The 24,571-nt window shown below is 36.2% G+C and overlaps 1 protein-coding gene and 1 long non-coding RNA gene across 7 annotated transcripts; one reads left to right on the plus strand and one right to left on the minus strand.

Annotated features, from left to right (window-relative positions):
• Positions 1-727: 727 nt before the first annotated feature.
• Positions 728-24,400, minus strand: LOC110039862 (voltage-dependent L-type calcium channel subunit beta-2-like). 6 transcript variants are annotated; one of them, XM_089297072.1, is made up of 14 exons: positions 24,153-24,400; positions 23,923-23,985; positions 9,466-9,573; positions 8,909-9,031; positions 8,570-8,637; positions 8,251-8,325; positions 8,003-8,097; positions 7,344-7,489; positions 6,883-6,966; positions 6,437-6,495; positions 5,968-6,077; positions 5,440-5,591; positions 4,709-4,804; positions 728-4,413 (listed from the first exon to the last, which is right to left on the minus strand). In XM_089297072.1, exons 1-14 carry the CDS (start codon positions 24,234-24,236, stop codon positions 4,216-4,218), a joined length of 1,461 nt encoding a protein of 486 aa, XP_089153198.1. In that variant the 5' UTR covers positions 24,237-24,400; the 3' UTR covers positions 728-4,215. The 6 variants fall into 6 exon arrangements, with proteins under 6 accessions (XP_089153198.1, XP_089153197.1, XP_089153202.1 ...); XM_089297071.1 differs by having other exon boundaries at positions 8,003-8,100; positions 24,153-24,399; XM_089297076.1 differs by lacking the exons at positions 23,923-23,985; positions 24,153-24,400 and adding an exon at positions 20,943-21,230 and having other exon boundaries at positions 8,003-8,100.
• Positions 21,396-22,582, plus strand: LOC149107483 (uncharacterized). Its single transcript, XR_016209528.1, has 2 exons — positions 21,396-21,619; positions 22,117-22,582. It is a non-coding gene; the product is annotated as an uncharacterized LOC149107483 (long non-coding RNA).
• Positions 24,401-24,571: the final 171 nt, after the last annotated feature.

Genomic DNA, 24,571 nt, shown 5'->3' on the forward strand with positions numbered 1-24,571 from the left:
ATCAGGTAACATAGGAAAGACGCGTCTCTCCGCGATATTGCTGGTTTTCAGTGTCACGCCATTCAAAATAGATCAAAATAAAAATCAAGACCGTTCAATAGATAAAGTCCAGAATCTGGGAAATGAAAGAAGGCAAATATGCAAAGACTCTCGCCGAGATTCTGGTCACAGCAATATTTTTTATGAAAGATATGCGGAGAAATTTTTTACCCAAATTTAAAGAGATATGTATGGAGACGCCATGCTGGTGTCCATCCGTATGGGCACCAACATGGCGGCCGGAAACGAACAGAAACATCTGTCACTGAGTTTTACTACAAAAGCGTGAATTTATCCTTCGAGGAACTCTAAAACATTAAAATAATACTTTTTCTAAGACATGAACTGTTCAGATAGCCAAATTCCCCGAAATAAGTCACTTTTTTAACCATCATGACAGCTCTCTAGGCCGTGATATAAATGCCGCGTCACGCAAAAGCTTTGAAATTCAAGCGTGATTTGATTTTGACCATAACCCTAAGTGGGTATAGGGCCAGGAAATTCAAGCGTAGTGTATCACAAAACCAAGAACCCATTCGGAGCGAAAATTTGTATGAATATTAGTTTTCAGCTGCTCTTATATATCACTAGAGTAAAATCTCAGGAAGATCAATAGTTCTGTAGTTTGAATTTTACTGACGTTATGTGAAAACCAGCTATTGGAAATGAAGAAAAACAGCAAAACATGTTAAGTGTTGAAAATTTATTTACAAATCACTGTTGAGCGTTGCACAGAGAACCAAATTGCTTCTTAAGGAGGCACGACAATAATTAACATTCAATAAAGTGACTTAGTCTCTAGTCTCCACTCCAAACCACTCAGAGAGTCCACGCACGAGTACAGTTACACGCCGTAAAGATTGTTCTGGTAGACAAGATCGCAGAATTGTATTTTGAAACCAAATGCACGATGCCGTCATGCAATAGAAGCTTCACTAAAATCTTCTTGAAAATTGTTATCAGATTCCAAATTTGATAAGCTTGGAAGCTTGAATTGTGTAATAATATTTTCCAGGGTTTTTTTTTATATATTTCCTTGTGTACTTCAACGATCACAGCTCGCGAGCGGCACTGACTCTCTGGGGTGGTTATTAAGAGAGTGATGTCCGTAACATTTGTTTACAGTAAGAGAAACAACCTGGCTAAAACCGCAATGCAAAAATTTTAGTTCCAGTGTTTTTGTAAGCTGTACTGTCTACCGATTTTTTTTAAATAGCAGTGAATGGCGAAGGCGCCATTTTCAAGAGATAAACAAAAACTCTGTTACATGTGTTGAGACAGCAAAGTCTCATAATAAAGATTATTTCAAAAGTGGGATAAAAACGTATATTTCATTACTTTCCATACTTTGGCAAACACGATCAGGGCAAAATATACGTACCTCATATAATATTACTGATAATTTTTTTGTCATAATTATTTGTCTATTGAACTTCGATACAGTTCTGATTGTGAATCAGCTATGACGACCTTCTAATTCTATTGGGCTGCTCCAAGTTCTCGACACTGCAGTCAACTAGAAAGCAATATATTTTTAGATTTATCCTAACACTTAAATACATACCTTCGCGAAGCGTAACAGAATATTTCCCAGTGTTAAACAAATTGCTTTACAAATACAAATGACAAGGACAGCATAGTTTCAAATTGTACAAGAAAATTATAGCAAGTCACAGCGTATAAAGAAGCGTCATTATGGCCCGCTGAGCTTTGCTTAAAATCACATCAAGCACATAACCTTTCAAGATATCAACTTCCAAATTAACTTCCTAAATTCTTAACAGGGAATTTTTAGTAATGGCAAAAATGTTAATATTACGAAATTGGCTCGAAAATTAGAAGGCACACGACTAAATGCCAATTAAAGACCAATTATTCCCGTACCACCATCCTCACTTAATTAAAATTTCAGACGCATTTTCGCACGGTATCCGAAAATTCGTTCATGTTTGTCGCTACCTCTCTTAAAAGCTTTCAAACTTCTTCCTTTTCCTTTCGACAAGCTTTTTAACTTTTAATCTTTGATCTCTACCATACAATCTCGAAAAATGTTTTGGTTTCAAAACAATTACTCAAAAGTGCGAAATTCTGGTGTCGCTCTTCCCGAATCGCGAAATAAAGTTGACGCGAAAATTTACTGCAATACGATAAGTTGGAGAGTTTCTCTCTGGTGATTAATACACTATTTCTCACTAAGCGTTGGCTTGCTCAACATCGATATTAAGAGGAGAATTTAGATTTTGATATCTTGTGATGGCAGAACAGACATACAAACTTACTATTGAAAAATTATTGAAAAGTAGTGAAAACAAACAAAAAAACTTAGCTGTCCATGAAATGAATAATTTAACACTGAGGAAATTGTTTCACCCCCTGATCAGATTCAAAAAGCTTTCATTTCTCGCCTCGTCTGTACAAATATATCTGTACAATGCCATTCTGCGATAACCTACGTTTGGCAATCTCTTTAAAAATAACTTTATCTGCTAGCGCTAAGTTAAATAGAACTGCTATACAACAAAACCCTCCAAGAAATAACTAGCGCACAGACTTATGGAGGTTCATAATTTTAAACTTACATCAGAGTAAAAATATCTCACCCGTGCAGCTATGGAATATTACCAGAGCGACTGAATTCACAACCATTTACGAAAAAGCAAATCAAAAGGACTTATCTACTCTACCTGTTACGGAAAAACATTTACAACGTCTTATTAACAGGCAAATGAGTAATTAGACCCAGTGCCTTGCGCATCTAGAACAGCTTAAATTACCTTCTAAAGTGGAACAGAATTTGGCGATGGCTAAATTTGCTACAAAACTGAACCTTTGGCAGCACAAAAGAGAAGTACCCTTTGCCCAATCGTTCTCTTCAGCTCAAAACTTACTTACTCACTATATTCTCTACTTATAAAAAAACGCTGTTGTCACAAGTAAAGGCTATGTTACATAACAAAGAAGTGCAAATTCTCATTGTAAGTAGGTAGGAACCACATTGCTTTCTTAAAACAATATAAAATAGTTAACAATAAAGTGGCTCTGAGCCATACTTGTGTCTTTTGTCACTAGATAATTACTTTTCCCGACTACTGTTCTACGATTGTGTACAATTCTTTTCCGGGCAAGGGGAGAAAGAAGACTGGCTTTGTGAAGTGTGCTAGATGGCTTGCACTTTAACACTAGTACTGCAGTATGCTTTAAAAAATCGGAACCACGTTATCCAGGCTAGTGAGTTATTAAAAGGGTTCACTGATTACAGAAAGGTTTATTTAACTAGCCAACTGCAAGAACGAAGAGAATTACTTGTGCCAAAATTGCCACCTATTTGTCGCCTCTTGCACTTCACAAATTCTAGTGTTCTCCAACAGTTTTGCCACTGTCGCAGTTCAGCAAAACACCCGTCCAGCAAGAAACCTTCTGCAAGCTGTTTGGAACGCGAAACATTTACTTGGAGAAGTAAGAATGATAGGTCAAGCATTATTATATAAAAGCCTAGTGCCTGCATATGTAGTTTTCTTAACAATACGGAACACCGACAAGAAGAGGCAAGAGAAGTGCTTGCATTAGCAACGATGGCCGTACGACTTCCACCCGTTATTAGTTGACAGAAAAAGTTCTGTAACTTCATCCACATAACACGTTCAGCTAGTCCTACCCATTCCACCATCGATTAAATTTCTTGGATTCCTAACTACGATTTTGACACAAACCTTCAGCTTGACTGGTTTCTAATCCCGCGCGCAATGCACTCGGTTCTCTAGATCCTCTAGTTTCTAGTCCATAAACTATTAACAAATGGGTAAAAATACTTAGCAGTCCTTGTGTAGGGTGATGCACTCTTCGTGTAAGCTTATTCCATTTGTCTTCTCCAAAGTAAATCCGCAGCTGAGTATGATAGTTGCCTTGCCATTACATAATACATTGTACATCTCGACCCAGGCTCCCTCAAGGGATACCCGGCAACGTAACACTTTCACTGTACACTTCAATGTTAACTCCGTGAGTTTTTGGATTTGTCTGTACTGTGAAATGTCTCAATTCTCTTCACTACCTTGTTTCTCCCCAATGGCCATGAATACATAGACTAGCCTCACATGCAATGCATCTTGGGTAGTAAATTCTGTCCAATTGAACTCGGGCAAAATAGAGTTGCTTTGTAATGCAACGCTACATATGTCACAGGTAAACACTGGGCCGTTCATTTGAGTCCACGGTGTGATACTGCTGACTTGATGGAGAAGGCTGGACTGTCGGCAGCCTGCTGCCTGGTTGGTTTGGAGGATGTGTTGCTCTCCAGTAACTCTCGAGGAATTCTCCTAGGTGATCACAAGCGTCATCAAGCTGTGCTTCATCCAAGACAAGATCATAAGAATCCTTTGTGAAAAAAACAATTTTCACATGTTAGTTTACGCCATTTGTCTCCATATACTATGCCTTTACACTTAGTGTCAGAGCACAAAATTGACAAAACAAAGTAAAATCTGAAAAATTGCACGAAAGCACTGCTAAAGAGCTTGTCACACACTGGCAAACTCAAAAGTTAAAACCATCTTGTACAGCATAATAAACAGTACCAAATGAAAGTACTGCTCAGTAGCTTTCATTTGAATGGTGACAGACTAGGGTACACTACATGAAGAGTCATTTAAAGATGATCCAGCATACTCACGTCACCGCATTGTGCTAATTTTTCTGCCGCCACCAACTGAACGTTGAGATTCCTAGACTGTGACTTGCCACGTGTTTTTATTAGTCTTTGTAAGACCTGCGAAAACGACAACAATATCTTACTGATTTTTCATCTGAGACATGAACATAGGGTGATCTCCCTTTAGTTGGAGATATCCTCCTTTCCTCAAGAAAACAACTGGAGATTGGATCACTTGGAAGGGGAATATTTCAAGACACTTAATTTTAACGAATTTGGAGAATTCGTTCAACATTTCATTTATTAAAAAAGCCACTTTCGTTTATGCGAAATCAAATTTTTGCAATGTTAAAAGGATCGCGCTAAAACGCACAGGAATTTCAATCCGGATCCCTTAAAAGAGCCCAGTCACGTTATTTTGAGTTATTTTACCCATGTACAAGATTACCTTTAAATTGAAGGAATCATGAAAATAGTAGTTTACTAAGATAGCAAAACACCAAAGAGATAATAATAAACCATAAAGGAACAAGGATGGCTAAGGATGGAGAAGATTAAAACGGATTACAACGGCGAACTTGAAAAAATTAGCAAGGCTAAACTTTCAAGATAAGCAAACCGTGACGTAGCTCTTTTAATCTACGTCACATGAGTCCGTTGACCATCTTCATCAGCGGCGTAGGTGAACTGCAAAATCAGACTTTCATAAAATTGCAAAACTATAGGAATACAGGTACCAAGACAGCAATTACCTTGAGTGAATTGATTTTGATGTAGACAAGCAGAGGAGCTAAAGACGTCTTGAAGAGTTGAGTTGGATGGTTGACACTTTCACAGTCTAACACTACCAAGTTCAGCCCTCGAGCCAATTCAAATATCCGCTCAATCTCTAGCTGTACTTCAGCTGTAAAGAATGTACGGTACATAACATGCATTAGACTGGTTACTGAAATGTTATAAGATTGTGAACATCACTTCATTGTGATTGGCTAAGAGCAGTACAAATTAACGCGCGCACGTTCGTAATTTTCTCAGGCATACAACAAATGAGCAGTCGTATGGAAGTTCGAGCATTTAAAAACAAGTGCAATTTGAAAGAACTTTCAAATATCACGAGTAAAAAAAGTTAATCCTTAATTGGACTCACATAACTCGTGTTTATATGATTACATTCATACAATATTAACATCCTGTGACGAGAGTTTTCTTCTTTCTGGAGGGAAAGCAATGTTAGTTCACAGAATACAATTAAGAACTGAAGGAGAAAAAGAAATCCATACCAAGTCCTGATTTAGTATTTGATTTCTCTATTATTGGTCTCTTGCTGGGATTCGAAAGAGTTGACCTTTTCGCCAAAGTTATGTCAGCATTAACACGCGATATTGTTATCCTGTAAAACAAAAAAAAAATATCATGAGTTTGTTTGTTCGAATGATACCACGTGTAACCTACTACAGCACACAGCTTAACAAGACTTATTTGTACTCGAAACAATGCAACAAATGCTAGTGAAAGACATCAATCACGTCCCCAGAGTCCGCGCGTTTTCGGTCAGTGGTGACCAAACGCGAAACAGCTCTGGGCGAAGTATCGGACGAAATCAAAAACCGGAAGTAGAAACTCTCGTACGGATTGTACGCATGCGTTTGAGTTCAGTGATGGTTTCTGCACAAGCTGTGAGTAATGCTGGCTCACCTTCCGAATTCTCCCAGAGGGCTGGATAACTTGGTGTTATCCAAAACAACTTACCTTCCAGAAAACTTGTGTTTCATGTAATCAAACAAAGCCTTCTGCATCATATCCGTGACCTATCAAGACACAAAGAAAATTAACAGTTTAAACTATGTTATAGAGTAAAGAAGTTTTCCTCTGCAATTTCAATTCAAATTTCTCCATTTGAATTAAAGCTTCATCATTAGGGAGAATTCCAAGGAAAGTTACATGCACTGTATAAGTCACAAACAGCACTATGGTTTACAAACGCAATGAAAGTTGTACAGGCATGAAGTAATAACTACTTTGAGGAAAAAAATGCTTAATGCTGAAGGTTTAGTTCACCGGTCTTCAACTTTGATCAAGTTTAAGTATATGGTCTGTACTCAAGTCACATGAATAGGGGACCTTTCTGTAAGGTCAAGTAAATTTAAGGCACCATAGGTGTTTAAACTGTTGTTGGAATTGAGGAAAATGCAGACCTCATAACCCTTTAGAGAAGGTCCAAGTAACACAATGGGCCTCATTGAGGGTACAACATCATAAGGTGAGAATTGTTCTTGTTGCTGAAAAAAAAGAAACATAATGAACATTAGAAAAACAGAACAATACAAGAGGGACCACAATCTGGCAAATGTTTAGTGGGAAAATAAAATCTCTGGTTTACCAGATCACCTTGAAAAGAAACTTAATTTAACAGTATAGATTTAGATTTTGACCATAACCCTAAGTGGGTATAGGGCCAGAAATTTAACAGTATACATGTACTAAATCCCTTTTAGGGCATAAATGTGGAATTTTTAGTCTCTAATATTTAAAATGTCAATGTGCACCTTTATTTTTTACAAAATAGAGCCAAATCCTTAGCTTAAGCTGACAGCACAGTGATTTGTAACTAATACCATGATACCAACATTTTAAAACAGTATTACATTCAAGGTACCTTTTTGAAGAATGGCTTTTTGGATTTTCCACTCTGTGTTCCTTGGGAGGAGACCGTCGTTCCTGACACTGACCTTGGCAAGGATTTGTTAGTTGGACTTGACGGGCTTTGTTCATCGTCGTAATCCAGACCATTTTCATTGTCAACTATCATAAATGGAAACGACACATTAATGTACAGTAACATAGAAATGAATGACAAGATAACCAAAGACGGTCACTCTTACAACTTGTGTGCCGGGTGTTACAGTGCAAAATTGTCTGAAGTTTATCCCCCGGCCAACCATGTTTTTTTGTAAATGTAAGTCAACAATTTGAAGTAGGAAAGTTGTCTTGCCTAAGATAACAAAGCAGTACAATGAGATTGTCAATTTGTACCTGTCACACTGAAGGATAAATTTCTCTTAGTCGAGCATTCTTACTACATGTTCTTCAGAGGTTTCATTAATGTTTACAGCAGGGTGGCAACTGCTTTTCACAGGCAGGCAAAACTATTTGAACTGAACTTCTTTCTAAGAAAAACTTTCCACTAGAAGGTCAAACAAGGCTGGCAAAATCATTCTTGCAGCCAGTCAATTTTCCTCGTATCCGGCCCTTAATGAAAACCCTGGTAGTTGCTCTAAATTAGTCAAAAATACAATATAAATAGTTACTACTTACTTTGTCCTGATGTTGATGACTGCCTGGAGGGTGATGTGTTTGTCGGAGATTGTGCTTGATTCATCATTCCCTCAAACTGGAAGACACTACCAGACCTACTGAAAAGATACCACAAACAAAACAAAAATCACAAAAATTGTATTCATATTATTTCAAATATCTTTAAAAAATAATAATAAAAAAGACTTGTAAACTTCACATAACAACAACAATGTTCAACATCAACAGGATAGAATTACCACTCTTACCTCGTAGCTGTTTTACTTCCTTTTCCTCCGACACTGCTCAAACCCATCTGCTGAAGTGAATTTAACTTGCTAGGGCTGCAAATTAAGTTCACACGTAAGTTTACCATTTAATCAACAGGTTCATCAAAAATTAGACAAAGTCTAACCTTTTTTAACTCAAAATACACAGGATATGAAAAATATTTTGAGCTATGGTGCTGGAGTAACCACTGAATAGAGTGTACATTCATGTCAGCCACTAATTCAGTTAATGAGACTAACATACCAAACTGTGTGCAGTTGAAAATTACCTTACAGCTGACAAGAGCATGATATTTACCTGGGAATAAACCCAATGTCGCATCCTTCCTTTACTACTCTTCCAATCCACCAATCGTCATTGAATTTCTGCAAATAAAATTTGTTAAGAGATCAAATAAGTAAGGCTTTAGGGAATATTTTCAACACAAATATTAGTGAAAGAAATATACGACATTTCGACATCTTCAGATGTCATTGCCAAGTAAATGTGTAGCTTATTTTTTGCATCATAAAAGGATTTAAACAACTCCAGCTTAGAGGTCAGAGCAGGACTTGAGCCTGAGACTTACAGGTTTCAAGTTTGGAACCCTAACCACTCAGCCAAGCTGCCATGCAGTATATCTTTTAAAAAGCTTACCTCTTTAACATGAAGAAAATCTTTGGCTTCAAATGAAACGGCTGCTCCGTGAACTGGAGAATCATCGTCTGCACTTCCATCATAAGGAATGTTTGTTCTCACGGCAAATGCCACTTGCTTGGACTAAAGACGAGAATTTACAGCATGTAATGTAATGTCTGCTACAGACTGATGGTCATTTAGGACATGTTCTATTGGGATCAACTGTTAAGTCAGGTTGGTTGGGGTTTTAAAACTTTTTTTAGTTGGTTTAGTTGATCAACTTTTTCAACCAGCCTCGAACCAGGTTGAAATGGTGGAAAAAGCATTTGTGTGATTATCTCACATGATTGTAGCTTGTGTAAGGACTATTCCCAGGAGTTACCGCATTTCAACCAAAATAGGTTGGAAAAGTGTTCTGTTGAGAAACATCAACTATATCAACCTAAACCGTTGGGGTTGAAAAAGTTGATACCAATAGGAACACGACCTCGCTAACCTGGAACTATTGTATTAGTGACTAGTGTATTAGTGTGACGAGAAATCGGATGTTTATCAACACTGCAAGTTCTTCTTACCCGTGCAGCCTCCAGGGCCTCTAAAGCTCTCCTTTGCAAATCTCGTCGAGAGATCTCTCTCTCCTCTTCTAGACTGCTGGTGTCAGATGTTCGGCCACCGTCAATTTCCTGCAAAATATGTTACAAACTAGTTTGTAAGTGTCATCAACAATAGTAACTATTAAGTTTGGAAATCAATAAGGCTTACAGTTGGAATAGTTTATGCTGGAACAAAGCAAAGCTTACCCCAGGGACAAATAGCATGAAGTGATAAGAAGTACATGTAGCACTAATCCCTCTAAATTTGATACATGTACTGGTCTATCAAAACTAAGCAAGCCCCCCCCCCCCTTCCCCCCTGGTATTTTTTCAGGTTGCTCTAGCAGTTTGCCGATACCCATTTACACACCTGGGCGGGGGGGGAGAGAGAGACACTGTTCACCCCTCTCTAATGATAACACAATCACACACCGTACTGTACAAATGAATTGACATTTTTAAAATTCTTTTTCAGTGAAATGCTTTTGTTTCTGTTCAGCAGAGAATCATATCTAACCGCTTTTAATAAAGAGAATTAGTGGCTTGGAAACCACTACAGGCCAACAGTGTGTTTCATTTTTTATTCACATGGACTCAAAATTTTGCAACTATATACTGAATAAATCAAAATAACCCACCGATCAAAAGCTTCAAGGTAATTAAAAAAAAAAAACAGAAAAAAAATACACTACAAATAATCCAATCACAATGTACAAAATACCAAAGCATGTATGTTTAAAGCTATCAGCAAATGTTAAAAATGCATGTTTGACATATGCAGTATTTATAACAATTTAAAATAAGAGAAAAAATATATGCATTTCTACCAAAGTGTGACATCAATCTACAACATTAGCATTATTTTATTACGTTACACAATTCAGAGTTGAGTATTTCTTTTTTTCCATTCACTGCCTAACTGAACAAACAGTAAAATACTTAATATGCATGGCCATAATTTTTGAGAAATCAAACAATATTATGCATGTTGCTTTAGAACAACATTCAAATAACTTGTCAATTAATGCAACATAAATATTTCAAATTAGCATCATAGGACTGTGTGTAGCATTTATTGTAACGAGGACACCTCAAATATTTCACATAAACCTTATTTTTTTACAAGAAAATACAGCTACAGTTTACAGTCACCCTCAACATCCACAACATGACACAACCCAAGTACACACAAAATAATATTTATTGACACTTTGAGTGCCTCAAAGTGAAAACAAACAAATATTCTTTCTCAATACAAAGATTTTCACACCATTTGCTGGAGAATACCTTAAAAATCACAAGTGTTGAGCTGGATCTAAAAGCTTGCACCTAACGTTGCTAGTCAGTTTAAAACCCATATCAATATAAAATGAATAAATTTCTCATTCAATGATCTCAATCAACCGTAGCAAAACACACTTCAAGTTGCACTTCAAATTGAAAAACAAAACCAACTATAATGATGTTTGCAACGCTGTGAAATAAATTCTTTTAGTCATTAAACGTCTTCAGTAAAAAGACATTGCCATGCAGCAAGACGAAAGTACAACAAGCTCTGACTCACCCAGTCATGAAGCAACATACTGGCTTCTGAAGAATAATTTGATGTACAGCCCAGACAATAAAGATTGTATAACCCGTCTCCCTTATAAGCAGCACCAACTGGGATACTGCTGTCTTCTTTAAAACCAAACATGCATCATCACATAAACTGGACCATTCTTTCTGCTGTCTGACTTCACTTTTATCCAAATGTCCTCGCACAAATTTTGAACATAGAATACACGCCGTAGATTCAAGTTGAGAGATTCCAATTTTTATCACAGTTTGTTTAGCACTTCCTTTGAAATAATAGGAGGCAGATTTTTCAAGTTAACAGATATTATTCAACTTGAGCCACAGCAAACCAAGACAACAATGGTTATTCCACGTTCTTTCAAAGGAATCTACATGTATTACAATTTTCATTTCGACAAATCACAAGGCACAGTGGGCAAAACAAAAAACTGAAGCTTAATTAACAGATGTGAATCATCACCTATTTAATATTTACAAGGGAACTTTCAGCAGCCTTCTTAAAAACAAATTCAAAGTAAATTGGAGAAGAAAGTGATATTTTCTTGTGCTAAGAACTGCTTAATTCTTACTGTTAGCTTAAACTTGATATGACTTCAGAGGAAAATACACCACTAAAAGTCTTATAATCAGCCCAGCCTATCTTCAGCATCAATTATTGATCAGCTCCCAACCTTGTGAATTGTAATTTGGGGCTTGTCTGGAATTAATATAAAACTCCTAAATGTTTTATGTGGATGGAAAAATACATGACAAAATAATTCTTTGCTCCCATGATAGGTAGCACTCTTTCATCCTAACACTCTAAATAATTTGTATTTCCCATTTGACTAGCTAAATTTCACACATCTATAGCTTTTTTTAACCATAAATACAGTGCAAACACTATCTTTGTATACACATTGAATGTATTTATGATAAACATTTTCCCACATTCTCTATCGATGGGCTTTCCGGTGTTAAATCTTTCTTACAAGTTTCACAATAATGTCAAGGAATCCTCAAGAATGAAATCTCTTAACAAACTTTTGCTTACAACAGCGCCTTCTACAGAAATGGCATAATTTATGTTAACAATGCTGGAATATGTCATAAATATTTCATTTAACGTGCTTCAGTGTTAGTGTAAAGATTTCTGGAAGTCAAAAATTTCATGATTGTAAAATAAACTCCACTTGATAGCATTATAAACCAACTTTGGAATGAAAATAAACTGGAAATAAATGATCTTTAAGCTACCCATAAATGGCTTCATAGTCTGTAAACTACATTACTTTGTATTTAAGAATAAAGAACTTTGAATTCCATTGCCAACTTTCTAGTGTAAGAGGGATATAAGCTAGCTAACATGATATGAAAAAAAGAACTTTTTCTAATGACCAACATACTATTGTAGAGTGCATAATTACCACGACTAATAATAAATAATATAACTAAAACAATTTAAAGTGAAAATTCAGTGTGTGAGTTTTTACTACAGGAAAAACTATTTATAACCTTTAACAGATTTGTTTAGTGCTGTAATCACTGACATAGTCAAACAATTCTGAATAAATCCTATACAGTATTGTGCTTCAAAATTACATGTCTATACAATTAAGTACATTAAACATCATGTCTCACAGACCAACAGACAGACAGACAGACACTCAGCCAAAACAGAGTGAAAGACCAACAGACAAAAAGACTGATTGACTGAAAGACACCCAGACCAGTAAGAAGACAGTGGGCCAGGACACGCAGACATGCCAATGAGGAGTTTATTCTATGAACCTTACTGACCAAGTGCAAGGGCCTTACTAAGAGAATATGGGAGTGAGGTCTTGACAGTATTTACGGACTGAGCACGGTAAGGTCTATCCAAAAAAGACCAAATGCTGATATTCTCCCATTGCCGTCTCAACCAAGCTTGCTTATAAGAGATTTATCACATGACTGAAATGTTTACAAAAAAATCCCACAATCATGGACTGGAAAGACACTGTAAACTTCTAGTCTGCAATTCTGAAATTCAACTTCAGTTGGCATTTTCTTGTTTTTGGTGTTCTCAAAAGAAAAGAAGGACAAGAGAATTAGAAGAAACAGAAACAGAATTTGTTTTGGGTACATTAACTCTTTTGGGAAACTGAGTAAGCCACAAAAGAACCAGAAAATCACCAAAAGTGGCAGCGAGCGATCATTTGGAACGGTGCCCGGTCTAATACGTAGTCAATATTGGAGCAAGGTTCCTGATTGGTCGATTTTTAGTTATTGGTCCTCTGAACTTGTTTGTTAATAGAAAGATACACTGACTGACAGTTAGATGCAGACAACCTAACAGCTAGCCAGGCAGACTGTCAGACCAACAACAGAAAGATAGAAATCCTAAAAGTTAGCTAGATTTTCAATTGTGTGTAACCATTATTATGAGGCCTGTGGATTCCCAGAATACCCAAAGCTCTACATAGTGAAATGCATACATCTTTATGCCTAGCAGTACTACAATATTTTTATCTAACAAGTCACACTTTACTTTAGGAGTCCACATGGTTGTCAAACTGCTTGGTCAAGAACAAATATCATGAGGCTACAGTAGGCTGTGGTCTAAGAAAAATTACGAGGAGCCCAAAGGTTCCTAACCATGAAATCCTGGGTGCCCAGCACTTGGCTTATTTGAAAAAAGTAAGTTTTTCCAGTCGTCCAAAGGAAAAAAACATTAGTCACCTATGACACCCAGATGCATCATGTGCACAGCCCTGATGTGTTACTAAATACAAAGATAATTCAACCAGTAATTCTTAATTTCATAATTATCCAGAATTCTACCTGATTTCTTTTCTCATGACAGGTTGAAGAACAAAGAACCAATAGCAAATAATTGTCTGTGTTACCTAGAGTCATTTGTGCCTTTAATTACTGAGTTTAAGTGGACGACATAAAGTTTTTAAGCCCAGAGTAACATTGCAAAAAACAACAGTTAACAAAACAGAGGCATCAAAATTCCTTTTCATGACTCGCATGGACAATTTATCTGATAGGTACAGGTGAAACACAAAGGGTACATTTTATAAATTTATCACATGCCAGCTGAATAACATATAAATCAGGTAATGTGAAGTACCAATCATCTAGATACATGTACAACTGTAGAACTATCTATGACACATACATGTATGAGTAAGATAAATGATTTTAAGCAGTAGAATCTACTATGGATCAGATCTGGCATAAATTTAAGATTCCAATAATTTTTAAAAAATGTCAATCAACTCGCAAAAAGCGACAATGTCCATAGTAAGGACCCACATGTCATGAAACACAGCCTTTATTGATCTAAAATGGTTTCTGAGTCTTAAAACCTTAAATGCAGAGAGCAGAATAATATGTTGAATATGATAATTTTTCATCATCTACATGTGTATCTAGAAACAGCCTTAACCAACAGAGACCTGTAGGAAACACAGCTTAAATTATAGTGACAACATCAACCATACAAAATGTTCCATACAAAAACATATTAACTGGTTAAAGTTCAGGAACAAGCTTCAAATTACCATTTCTCAACTGAAATTCCTGTTCATGTTTGTAGCTTATGCAATACACACGAACAGGTATCTTATCAACCATATAATAACAAACAATTACATGGCTGTTAGGTTATGCTAATTTGCCAACCTCTGCATGTAATTGTGTCAAACAACGGCAAAAAACATCAAAGAACAGTTGTTTAATATAGCATATTCTCCAATAAATTATCTCCCATTACATAAATTTCCCACAAGCTCCCTTAAGAACAACTGCAATCTGTGGTTGTTGTTTCAATGAGATAAGGAAAAAACAATGCACTATACAGATTATGACATACTGAGCCAAAATATACGGATTTCACAGGCTGATACTTAAGTCTTAGATATAACACTCAATAACAACACCAACTTACCATTAACAAAGGAGATGAATGTAGCAAAAGAACAGGAGTTTATGTCAAGGAATCCTTTGGTTTGGGCACAAGTGAACTATTTTACAAAATTGTATTGGCAGCGCTGAAACCACAGTCGAGCATAAAGTTACAGCGCTGTCCTAGCGTGCCTCGAAACACTCTCCAGAGAATACTTGTTCTGTAATTATCACAACAGCTCAGAGATGCATGTGATTTAGAACATTCAGGAGAAACATGAATTTACCACGACAATAATTTTCTGCTATGTAGCAACATCCTGCATGTTAGCAGATGTGGACTGTTCCAGCTGCAATATCGACACATAGTTTACAAATCCTGTTTATATTAACACATGTATTTCAGTGAACCTGATTGGTTCTACAGATATATCACAGTCAATTCTGCTTGCCAGCAGGTAATAATTTACAAGAATTGTAGATTCACAACTTCTCAGACAGTAACTCTAAATTAGTTTGTAAAAAAATTCTGCATAACTCATAGTTCCTAAAATTACTTAACAATGGCAAAATGAAGGAATGCTTAAGTTTTTTGTTGAAACAGGTTTCCAGTGCAATGTTAACATCTACGGCACTTTAATGCCACCAGAATACTATCATTAAAAATTCATACATACAAGCAATTTTTGCTTCCAAAGCAACAGTTAAACAAAGATGTGTCTGCCATCTTAAAAGACAGTAAAACTTAAAGCCACTATACCACAAGGTAGATCTTAATTCAAATCAACAGTGAAGGGTTTTCTAATATGTACAGATCTGTGCTAGTAATATTAACACTAACAAGAAATTACAGGGACATTAGTGAACTAATTATGCAAGAATTGAATGTTTAAAGAGCCACCTGCTAAACAACTCACATCAAAGATTCATGGCAAAACTTACTGGGTTTCACCAGCGTAAACGCAACACATTGAAACACACCCACCACAAATAACCTTGACTACAAAAAATTCAGAATTTTTTACAAGTTAGATGGAGAAAAATATTGAATACCTGATCTTTCAAACAAAACAGCTTGACAAACAATATCAAATGAGTTTTATTTATCACAATGCCACAATGTAAAATAAATATTATATTCGACACATAGATATTAAAAGTTCTTCCCGTAAAACCTTAAAAAACTTGTACTCCACAGTCACTCTCCTAAACTGCCCACAACTTTTCTCATTTTCTTAATGTTGCAATAAATATTGACAGAATTCAGCATTATACTAGGCAATGTGTTACGCAAAAGTTTGTGTAAACCTATCGTAATATAAACATTTTTTAGCTAAAAACCATAGTAATTACGGATCTTCTAATACAAAACAAGAGTCCTGGGTATACTATTGTAATAATTGCCTTTACCAACCTATTAGACATGTGCAAAACAAAACAAAAAATCTAAAACACATTGAGAGATTAATGATAATGCCTGTCAGTGGAGAGCCCTGTTTAAGTCTGCATATAAGGCAAGTGACCTGAGCTTATTGCAGTTTCTGTAGCAAGAAGCAACTAGGTGAGTATTTCTACTCCCCCTGGATGGGATGCTAGTCCATCACTGGGCTACCCCCCCAGCATGAAATTCACTGGTACTCATTTATACACCTGGGTGGAGAGAGAGGCACTGTCAGATTAAAGTGTCTTGCCCAAGAACACAACACAATGTCCACGGCCAGGGCTCGAACCTGGACCACTCCATCCAGAGTCGAGCGCACTAACCATGAGGCCACCATGCCTCCTTGATCCTGCCTGGTGTAAAACATTTTGCCTAAAATGAAATCTTTTTACACGTACACCTGTAATATTTGATGGACATACGCAATTGAATTCTTGAATAATAAAAATAATATAAAGTTTGTTATCAAGTGCAAAAATAGGTAAAATAGGTAATTGGCCAATGGTAAAACACAAAAAATTGATGTGTCTTGGGGCTTTTGTAAAAATAGACTGTAAACATAAACATTTATGTTGTGAAATTTGTTCTTACTTCAAGTTAGCATAATATGAAAGAAACTGTATATTGCACATCAATCAGTGAGCTGGCAATGCTGAGTTTTCATATGTACACAATTATATACAACACAAACTAGGCTGCAAGCAAGCCCTAACTGGCACAAGGCTAGAGCTGTATTTTACCTATACTGTACATGAACAAGAACAAATTTAAAGTACACTAAAGGGATTTGAACTAATAGAAACATACACATGTACCCTAAAATCACACTTCACAATTTCCAAGTATTTTACAAACACATGAACATGTAAATGTAAATGCTCCAACATCTTAGTTTGTCCCAAAATTTATATTATTTTTCTCGAGTTTGACACTACAATCATGTATGTTTGTTTAATAAGTGCTCCGCATACAGCCTCTTTTCTTTGTGTCACATCTAAGTCAACTCCAAACATTACTGTGCGCATTCCTGAGCAATGTTTTGTTGCTATAAATATAGGAAAGATTTGGTTTTATAATTAAAAAACATTACAATAAACATCCGTGACATTAGTGACCTCAAGTACTAATTAAATCACTGCTGGCAGCTTTAATCTTAAATTATGATCATTATGTGTACCAATGTCAGCATTTTTATTCTCTTGTTAAGTCTTAGGTATCTTTAAGGTAATCCTTTACATAAGCCTTATTGGTTTCCCTGGGCTTCCTTGCCTTATACATTGATATGTTGTAAATAATTATATTTAAATGGTAAAAAATAAAACAAACAAACAAAAAACAAGCTCATAACGTTAGTGCCAGGGAGGTCAACAGGGGGTCAATACTGTGTTCAGCAGGAATGCAATTGGTTTTCACAGGCAGTCATTTAACTTCAACCTCAAGCTTCTTCCAACAAAAACATGTCACATAGCAGGTCAAAGCGACCAGTGCCCAGCTCACCCCTGCAGGTTACATGACCTTACACCATCATGCTGGCTTCTCAAATGTGACTGAAACTGACTGACCACAAGAAATCAACTAAAAAACTAAAAGACAAATTCCCAATTGAAAATAAATGAACATGTCCTTAGAATAGTCTCAGGACCTACACAGTGTGGCCATTGGAAACAAAAAAGCTTATATTGTAAGCTGGGGTTGTGCTCTAGAAGCGTATGGGTGCCACAGGCAACTAACTTTGCCTTTGGGCGACTGAAAAAACTTACTTTTTTCATATAAGTTTCAGTGCTGGGCACCCAGGATTCCATGGTTAGGAACCTTTGGGCTCCTTGTAATTTTTCTTGAACCACAGCCTTGGTGGGCCTTAACTCAAATCCTGCGAAGGATGTATTGAACTCAGAGACCTTTTAGTTTAAAATGGACTGCTTCGATCTTTTGTTCTTGCTACTCTGATTTTCTATGTCATTGTGGGTTGCTATCACCAGATTTTCACAACCCATTGCCCTTACTGTATTATATTTTCTAATTATTCATGCCACCTACACCACTTTTTGTATCATGCACAGTGAAATATTTTCTGTAGATCAGCAAAAGCTTGGAATTAAAAGAATAACAGTAGCTCAAGGCCTCAATGGAATCATCTATTTATCAACCCAACTTGCTACTAAAGGACAACTTCAAACGTTTACTGAAGCTGAACTAAGCTACAACAAGGTTTTCCTCTTACATTCTGTCACACTTGCATGGGTGGGTGGGTGGGAGTGGGGTTGTCAGGTGCATGGGTAGGAGAGGGGTGGTCAGGTGGGTGGAGGGTGGGAAGATGGCTATAAACTATGAACCCCAACACACAATAGCACCCACATCCAGCCATGGAGAACAATGTTGAGGACATTCCACTTATTCTGTTCCTCCAACAGCAGAAATCTACACCTTGTCCTAGTTGTGTGATTTGTTTGCATATTAAACAAGAGTGCCATTCAGTCATATACACACTGTAACAGTTAACAAAACAAGCCATGAAATCACAACTAAAGGCATACTGCATTGTATAAAATAAGTAGACATGGGTGTGAATTTCTTACAATTTCAACTATGGTTGTTGAAATATTATGATACTATATTTTGATTCAATTATACATTATGTTCCTTACAACATACTTCATATATCATGCAAAACAGACATGAACAGTGGACTTCAACAATTTTTTTTGGTTGCTCAACATTGAGAAATTGGTGTACATATATATACAAAACATTCTACATGCACTTCTCGATCAAACACAACAGGAAAGTAATGAGTGACTGAAAGAGAAACAGAGACAAGGCAACTTTATAAAGTTGTGAAAATATGCATGCCTAACAATGAGGTCTGCATAAGGAAAGAAATGTTTTGATCAAACTGAAAACAGAATCTGGAATCAAGGATTCAAGAGTCAAATCAATGTTATGTGGAAATCTAAACAACTCTTGTCAAGAAAACATGAACAGATTTTTCAGTACCCAAACTCATTTGGAGCTGAAGTCACTGTGACATCTGCAAAGTTCATTTCATGCAACCTCAGTTCTAAGTGATTGTTGCTGAACAAAGCTTCTCATTTCTAACACAGGACAACACAAACAAACACAAAATTTTACTAGTTAGATATAAACCTTGATGAAATATACAATGAGCCATACACGTACAGTTATAATTGTGCTGTATTAATAATCCATTGTGATAGTTTAGACAATCATATTTATGAGGCAAGTCGAAAACTATATGGTTATTAAACTATATCTGCTAAACACAGAATGATAGCTTTATGGCGCATGTACACGATAACATATTATTCCAATGAACATTGCAAATCTGCTCAAGTTTCAATCAAGGATAGCAAAGTAGTTAATTCAACTGTGGAGAGTGGAGACCACAATGGCACACAAACAAATATGTACAGTACATGTATCCACAATGACGAAACATTTGCAATACTCCAACTTGCTTACAAAGTGATGACACTTAGTAACAGTAAGGTAACAACAAAAAATTTACTTACAATTTTAGGAACAGTCAGTAGATTGCTAGTAGCAGACTGAGCCATGGATAAAGGAAACAGCTGTTAGCAAAACACTGAACGGATTGACTACAACAGTGCTGAACCAAATAAACCTGTGTGCTCGCTTGCCTCTTGATTTTAAGAAAGGTTCATTGTAAATGCTTAGAACATTTCACATACTTGTTAGTGAAATATTTTACAAACTAGAATCTTCTAGCAGAAAATGAAGCTATGCCATGGAAGTCCAGAAGATTCTTCATCAAATAAAGAGGAAATCAGATTGCCACGTAAACAAAGAGCATTACTTTTAACCTAATAATTTGTTATTGTTCTTCTTTTATCAACCTTGTCCAGAATGATAAAAGGACTGGTTAAACAATGCAAAGTGTCATGAAAATGCTAAAGATATAAGACGCAAAAGTACAAACATTCATGGCAAAAGTATAATGTTTTTTACATGTTTGCACATCATATTTGGACAGGAAACTAAAAATAATGCAGACAGAGGAATCTAAACAACCCTTGCAAGAAAACAAGAAACAGATTTTTAACCTTATGTTTCACATTCAATGATGATCTTTGTTTGATGGGTTGCAGTCTTTAAGAGCAAAGCAGAGGAACTAAGCAATGAAAATTATCCATAATGGGTACATTTAAAGGTCTGTTACATTTCAAGACTGCAAGCAAAGAACTGATTATAGGAAGGGCTTTGTGTATGCTCTAAACATAACATTGCACAGAAAAACTGAACAGTCCTACATACACATTTCATCAGATAACAGTCTATACATAAGTCACAAATCGTAATAACACTTTCCTCAGTTTAGTCCAGCTGAATGTTATATAGTAGGTGAAATACATGTACAGAAGCTTCAACAAAATCTTCCAAATCATCAGCTTATATATAAATATAACTCACAGCACTAATAATAAGCACAATGCTACTACTAGCAACTATGAATTCTACCGACACAAAGAATCATGCATATGGTTTTAACATTACCAAGTGAAACATAATCTGTATATATGATCTTCACCTTGTTTCTTCTGGAGGAACGGAACATATTAGGGTGTCACTTTTTCAATATTTTTTGATGCTCTGTGTAGCTTAATATTCAGCTGATCAATGGATATTTATCCTGAAATATACTGATAAAAATTAACTATCTTCTATCTATCTGTCAGCTGATTGCTCAAGCATGTTATCTAAATATCAGGTTTCATGTCACAAACACATGCATGCAGAAGAAATACTCCCTTCTTTTTGTTGCCTATGAATAGCCTAGATTAAATTAGACCACCTCAACCTTTCTTTAACAAAACAGAAATATCAATACAGAAAAAGAAATAAAGAATGAACTCATAAGCACACTGTCAAATGGAACAGAACATTTTAAGAGAGAAGAATGGGCTTAGAAGTGAACTGTCCATTAAATAGAAACATTCTTTGACCTTTAACCTTGTATTAATGATGCACTTTTCAGATTGAATTCACACACACTGAATGCCATTCGTCTGCCACACAAGAATGCAACAGCACTTTATTTGCATGTCTTAGAGCCTGTTTTTCCAAACTGTGGAACTTTGAGATGGTAGCATATTTTCAAGTTGATATGGCGCTAGACTTGCTTTTCATTTAATCACTAGGAAAGTGTAAAAGGAGGGGAAAAGATTTTGTGTAACTGCCAGCGGAGAAACAGAATCTCATGGACAGGTATGTGTGGAAAATATTTAAACCTAGAGATGTATCTGAGAAGAGAAACACTTGTAACTCTAAGAACTCCTGTATCGATCCTACCAGCAGTTGAACACAAATTGTCAAAAGGTATTTCAAACAAACAGACAAAAGGAAACTGGAAAAAAAGCAATGACTGGGAAGTGACCCTTGTGTACATAATATGGCTTTGAACCTTACAAGAACTGTATGGAAATTAGACAGAATTTTTGCTTGTCAGGTTTACATGTTCAACAACAAATTCAAACAAGTCACAATAAACTAAAGAAATAAGCATGAATTTTGATACACATGGAACAAAATGTTAGGAGAACATTTATTATAAACTTCCTTCACTCCACAAAAGCCTTATAATACCCTTAAAAGACACTGAAATATCAATATTGGATGACACTAGATGTCGCAGTTCAGGTATTACATAATAATTACATTATGATAATAATTCAATGACATAACCCTTATACTTTCATTACAAGGTGAGATCTTCATTGTTCAAGCCTGTGAGATATTCCTCACACACACTCAGGCAAACAGAACACAAATAAATCTGAGAAACAGAATGCAGAAGAAGACTCAAGCCGAAATTGCAGTCAGGAATGGATAACACATTAAAAATGCTTAAGTGAGCATGACTAATGTAATTTAATTCAAGCTTAAGGCAAACACAAGAGAGAGAATTGTTTTAGTAAAATGATGGGATTAGCTCAAAAGTATAATTGGCTTTTAAGTCAACGATTACACATGTGCAAGCACCATGATTTCAAACAAGACACAAAATAAAAAGCAGAACACAATTTTGACTTTTTGCATGTCAAGTTACTAAAAACCTTAAATTAATGCCGACTTGCATATATCATGGCAACAATTCAAAACCTATATTGTCCTTTTGCTGAACGTAATTTGAGTGGTGTTAATTGTATAATAAAATTATCAGACCAAGAAGTAACATGTTGGGATATGTAGGAAAAAAAAATCACTGACCAAATTGCTCACTCAGCAATTTTGTAACCTCGTGTCAACTGAATGCTAACATAGACAAACTTTACCCTTGAGTACCACCAAAGCACAGCTAGTATTCAGTTGCATGTCAAACATTATATTTCTAACAAGAAGAAAGACATAACCATATAAATTTATTATATTTTTCAAATTAGATGTTGTGACCTTACAAGGTGGACTCTTCCCATATTATTCAGTTGTGAATAGACACTTAAGCTTGCCTGTATGAAGATCAAAATCACACTTAATCGGAGTATCAAAACTGAGATCTTATTGCTCACTTTGAAATCAAAGCCGTTCAGATCCAACGGATTTTGACCATTTAATCTTGGGATGTTCACTTGATTTTCATAAGACTCAAATAACTTAAAATTGCATAGGAGTCACTGAGAGAAACTCTTTAAAAAACAGACTACTACAAAGATATCCCTTCTGGAAATAATTGAGGAAGACAAATGTCCATTTGAAGTTTATGTGACGCTTTTTCATTGTATGTCATGATTCAAGATCCATCCACAACACTGATCTTGAAAGATGTCAACATAAACAAGAATCACAATGTTATACAGACACACGCCTTCCACAGAACAGCAGATCTGACCTGCAGATACTCTTTAACAATCAACGATCAGCCCTGTATCAGAGCTGTTCTGAAATAGCCATCATAATTATTATCAAGACGAACACTGAATTATTGTTTTGAATTGGGCAAAATGACCCAAAGCCAGCTCGCTACAAAGCAATAACTGTGTTTGTAGGATTATAACGGCCATCAACTAATGGCGATTAACGTCCAGAAGATGTTTTATTATTGCCTAAATATATATCTAAGAATCAATTTTCCACAACGGCAATGAAATGAAAGTCGAACTACTTTGCCATATAAAATAAAGGCAATGAAATGTCTACGAACGTCAACACGCGAGGTGACTTGATCGAAACAGGGATCATCGTACAAAGAAATCTTGCCGCTGTAAGGACAAATCCACAACTACTAGATTCTACAGGGTTTCAATTCTTGTATACAACAGCTTGCTGGGAAAATAATTATGCAAGAACGCGAAAAATCTGACTGTTGTGAAACCCACCAGTCTGTTCTTTTCACGTATTAATATGCAAGTATGCCGAGCTAAGCGATTGAAATCAACGAAGCTCCGACCATTTTTGCGACAAAATCTTCCAACACATTCAGTATATTTAAAGCGTCACAACCCAGGCAAATTATAACATTTTCTATAGGCCCAATTTCGACTTATTGTCGAGGTAATAGAGTATATATGTACCTTTCGGTAGCCGTCCGGCGATTTATAAGATCGTATTCTTCTCGGGTAAGGTCGATCCCAGCCCTGAACAAAACGAGAAAAGCTGAGTTAGGAAAACTACTTCGTAACAAATTAACTCAAGATATCAAAACGAACGACAGACAATTCTCGATTTCGCTTATAAGCGTCGTGAAGGGCAAAAATCGATGAAGGGAATAAGCTAGCAAGTCGGTTCGTTCGTTCCTTCTTACCTGTTCATGAACATCACTAGCGGTGGACACCGAATGTGTCGAGCCTGTCTCGTCGAAATATGGCTCCCTAACATCCTGAGCCATGACTCGGTCTTAGAAGAAGAATCATGCCATGGAAAGAAATATCTGCACGAACCGTGGACAACAAAATAAACTTTTGAGGCAATATATGAATATAAAATGTTCAACACCACCACCACATAGACATCAGCAGATGGCTGCTCTACTCATTTGCATCTTGTGACGTAACGGTAACATCGCATTTGATTGGCCGTCGGAGAGAGCCTCGACTTGAGAGTGCAGATTTTGAGGAATTCTGAGGAAAGCAAGAGCCGTCGACAATCTTTTTGCAACCAACTTCGTAGAATTTCCTCTTAGAATTTCATCATATTCGGTTTAAAAATAGCAACAATAAGCGT

Source organism: Orbicella faveolata, unplaced genomic scaffold (genome assembly GCF_042242905.1).
Source record: "Orbicella faveolata isolate gen_17 unplaced genomic scaffold, um_ofav_v1 contig_27, whole genome shotgun sequence".
Lineage (NCBI taxonomy): Eukaryota > Metazoa > Cnidaria > Anthozoa > Scleractinia > Merulinidae > Orbicella > Orbicella faveolata.

Bases quoted from the DNA above. Each gene is read 5' to 3' on its own strand.
- LOC110039862 (XM_089297071.1), bottom strand. From the start codon at position 24,236: ATGGCTCAGGATGTTAGGGAGCCATATTTCGACGAGACAGGCTCGACA. The intron at 8,101-8,250 runs GTAAGAGTGGTA...GTATCTTTTCAG, and splicing joins GGAAGTAAAACAGCTACGAG to TAGGTCTGGTAGTGTCTTCC. The intron at 6,078-6,436 runs GTAAGTTGTTTT...TTTGTTTTACAG, and splicing joins AAACACAAGTTTTCTGGAAG to GATAACAATATCGCGTGTTA.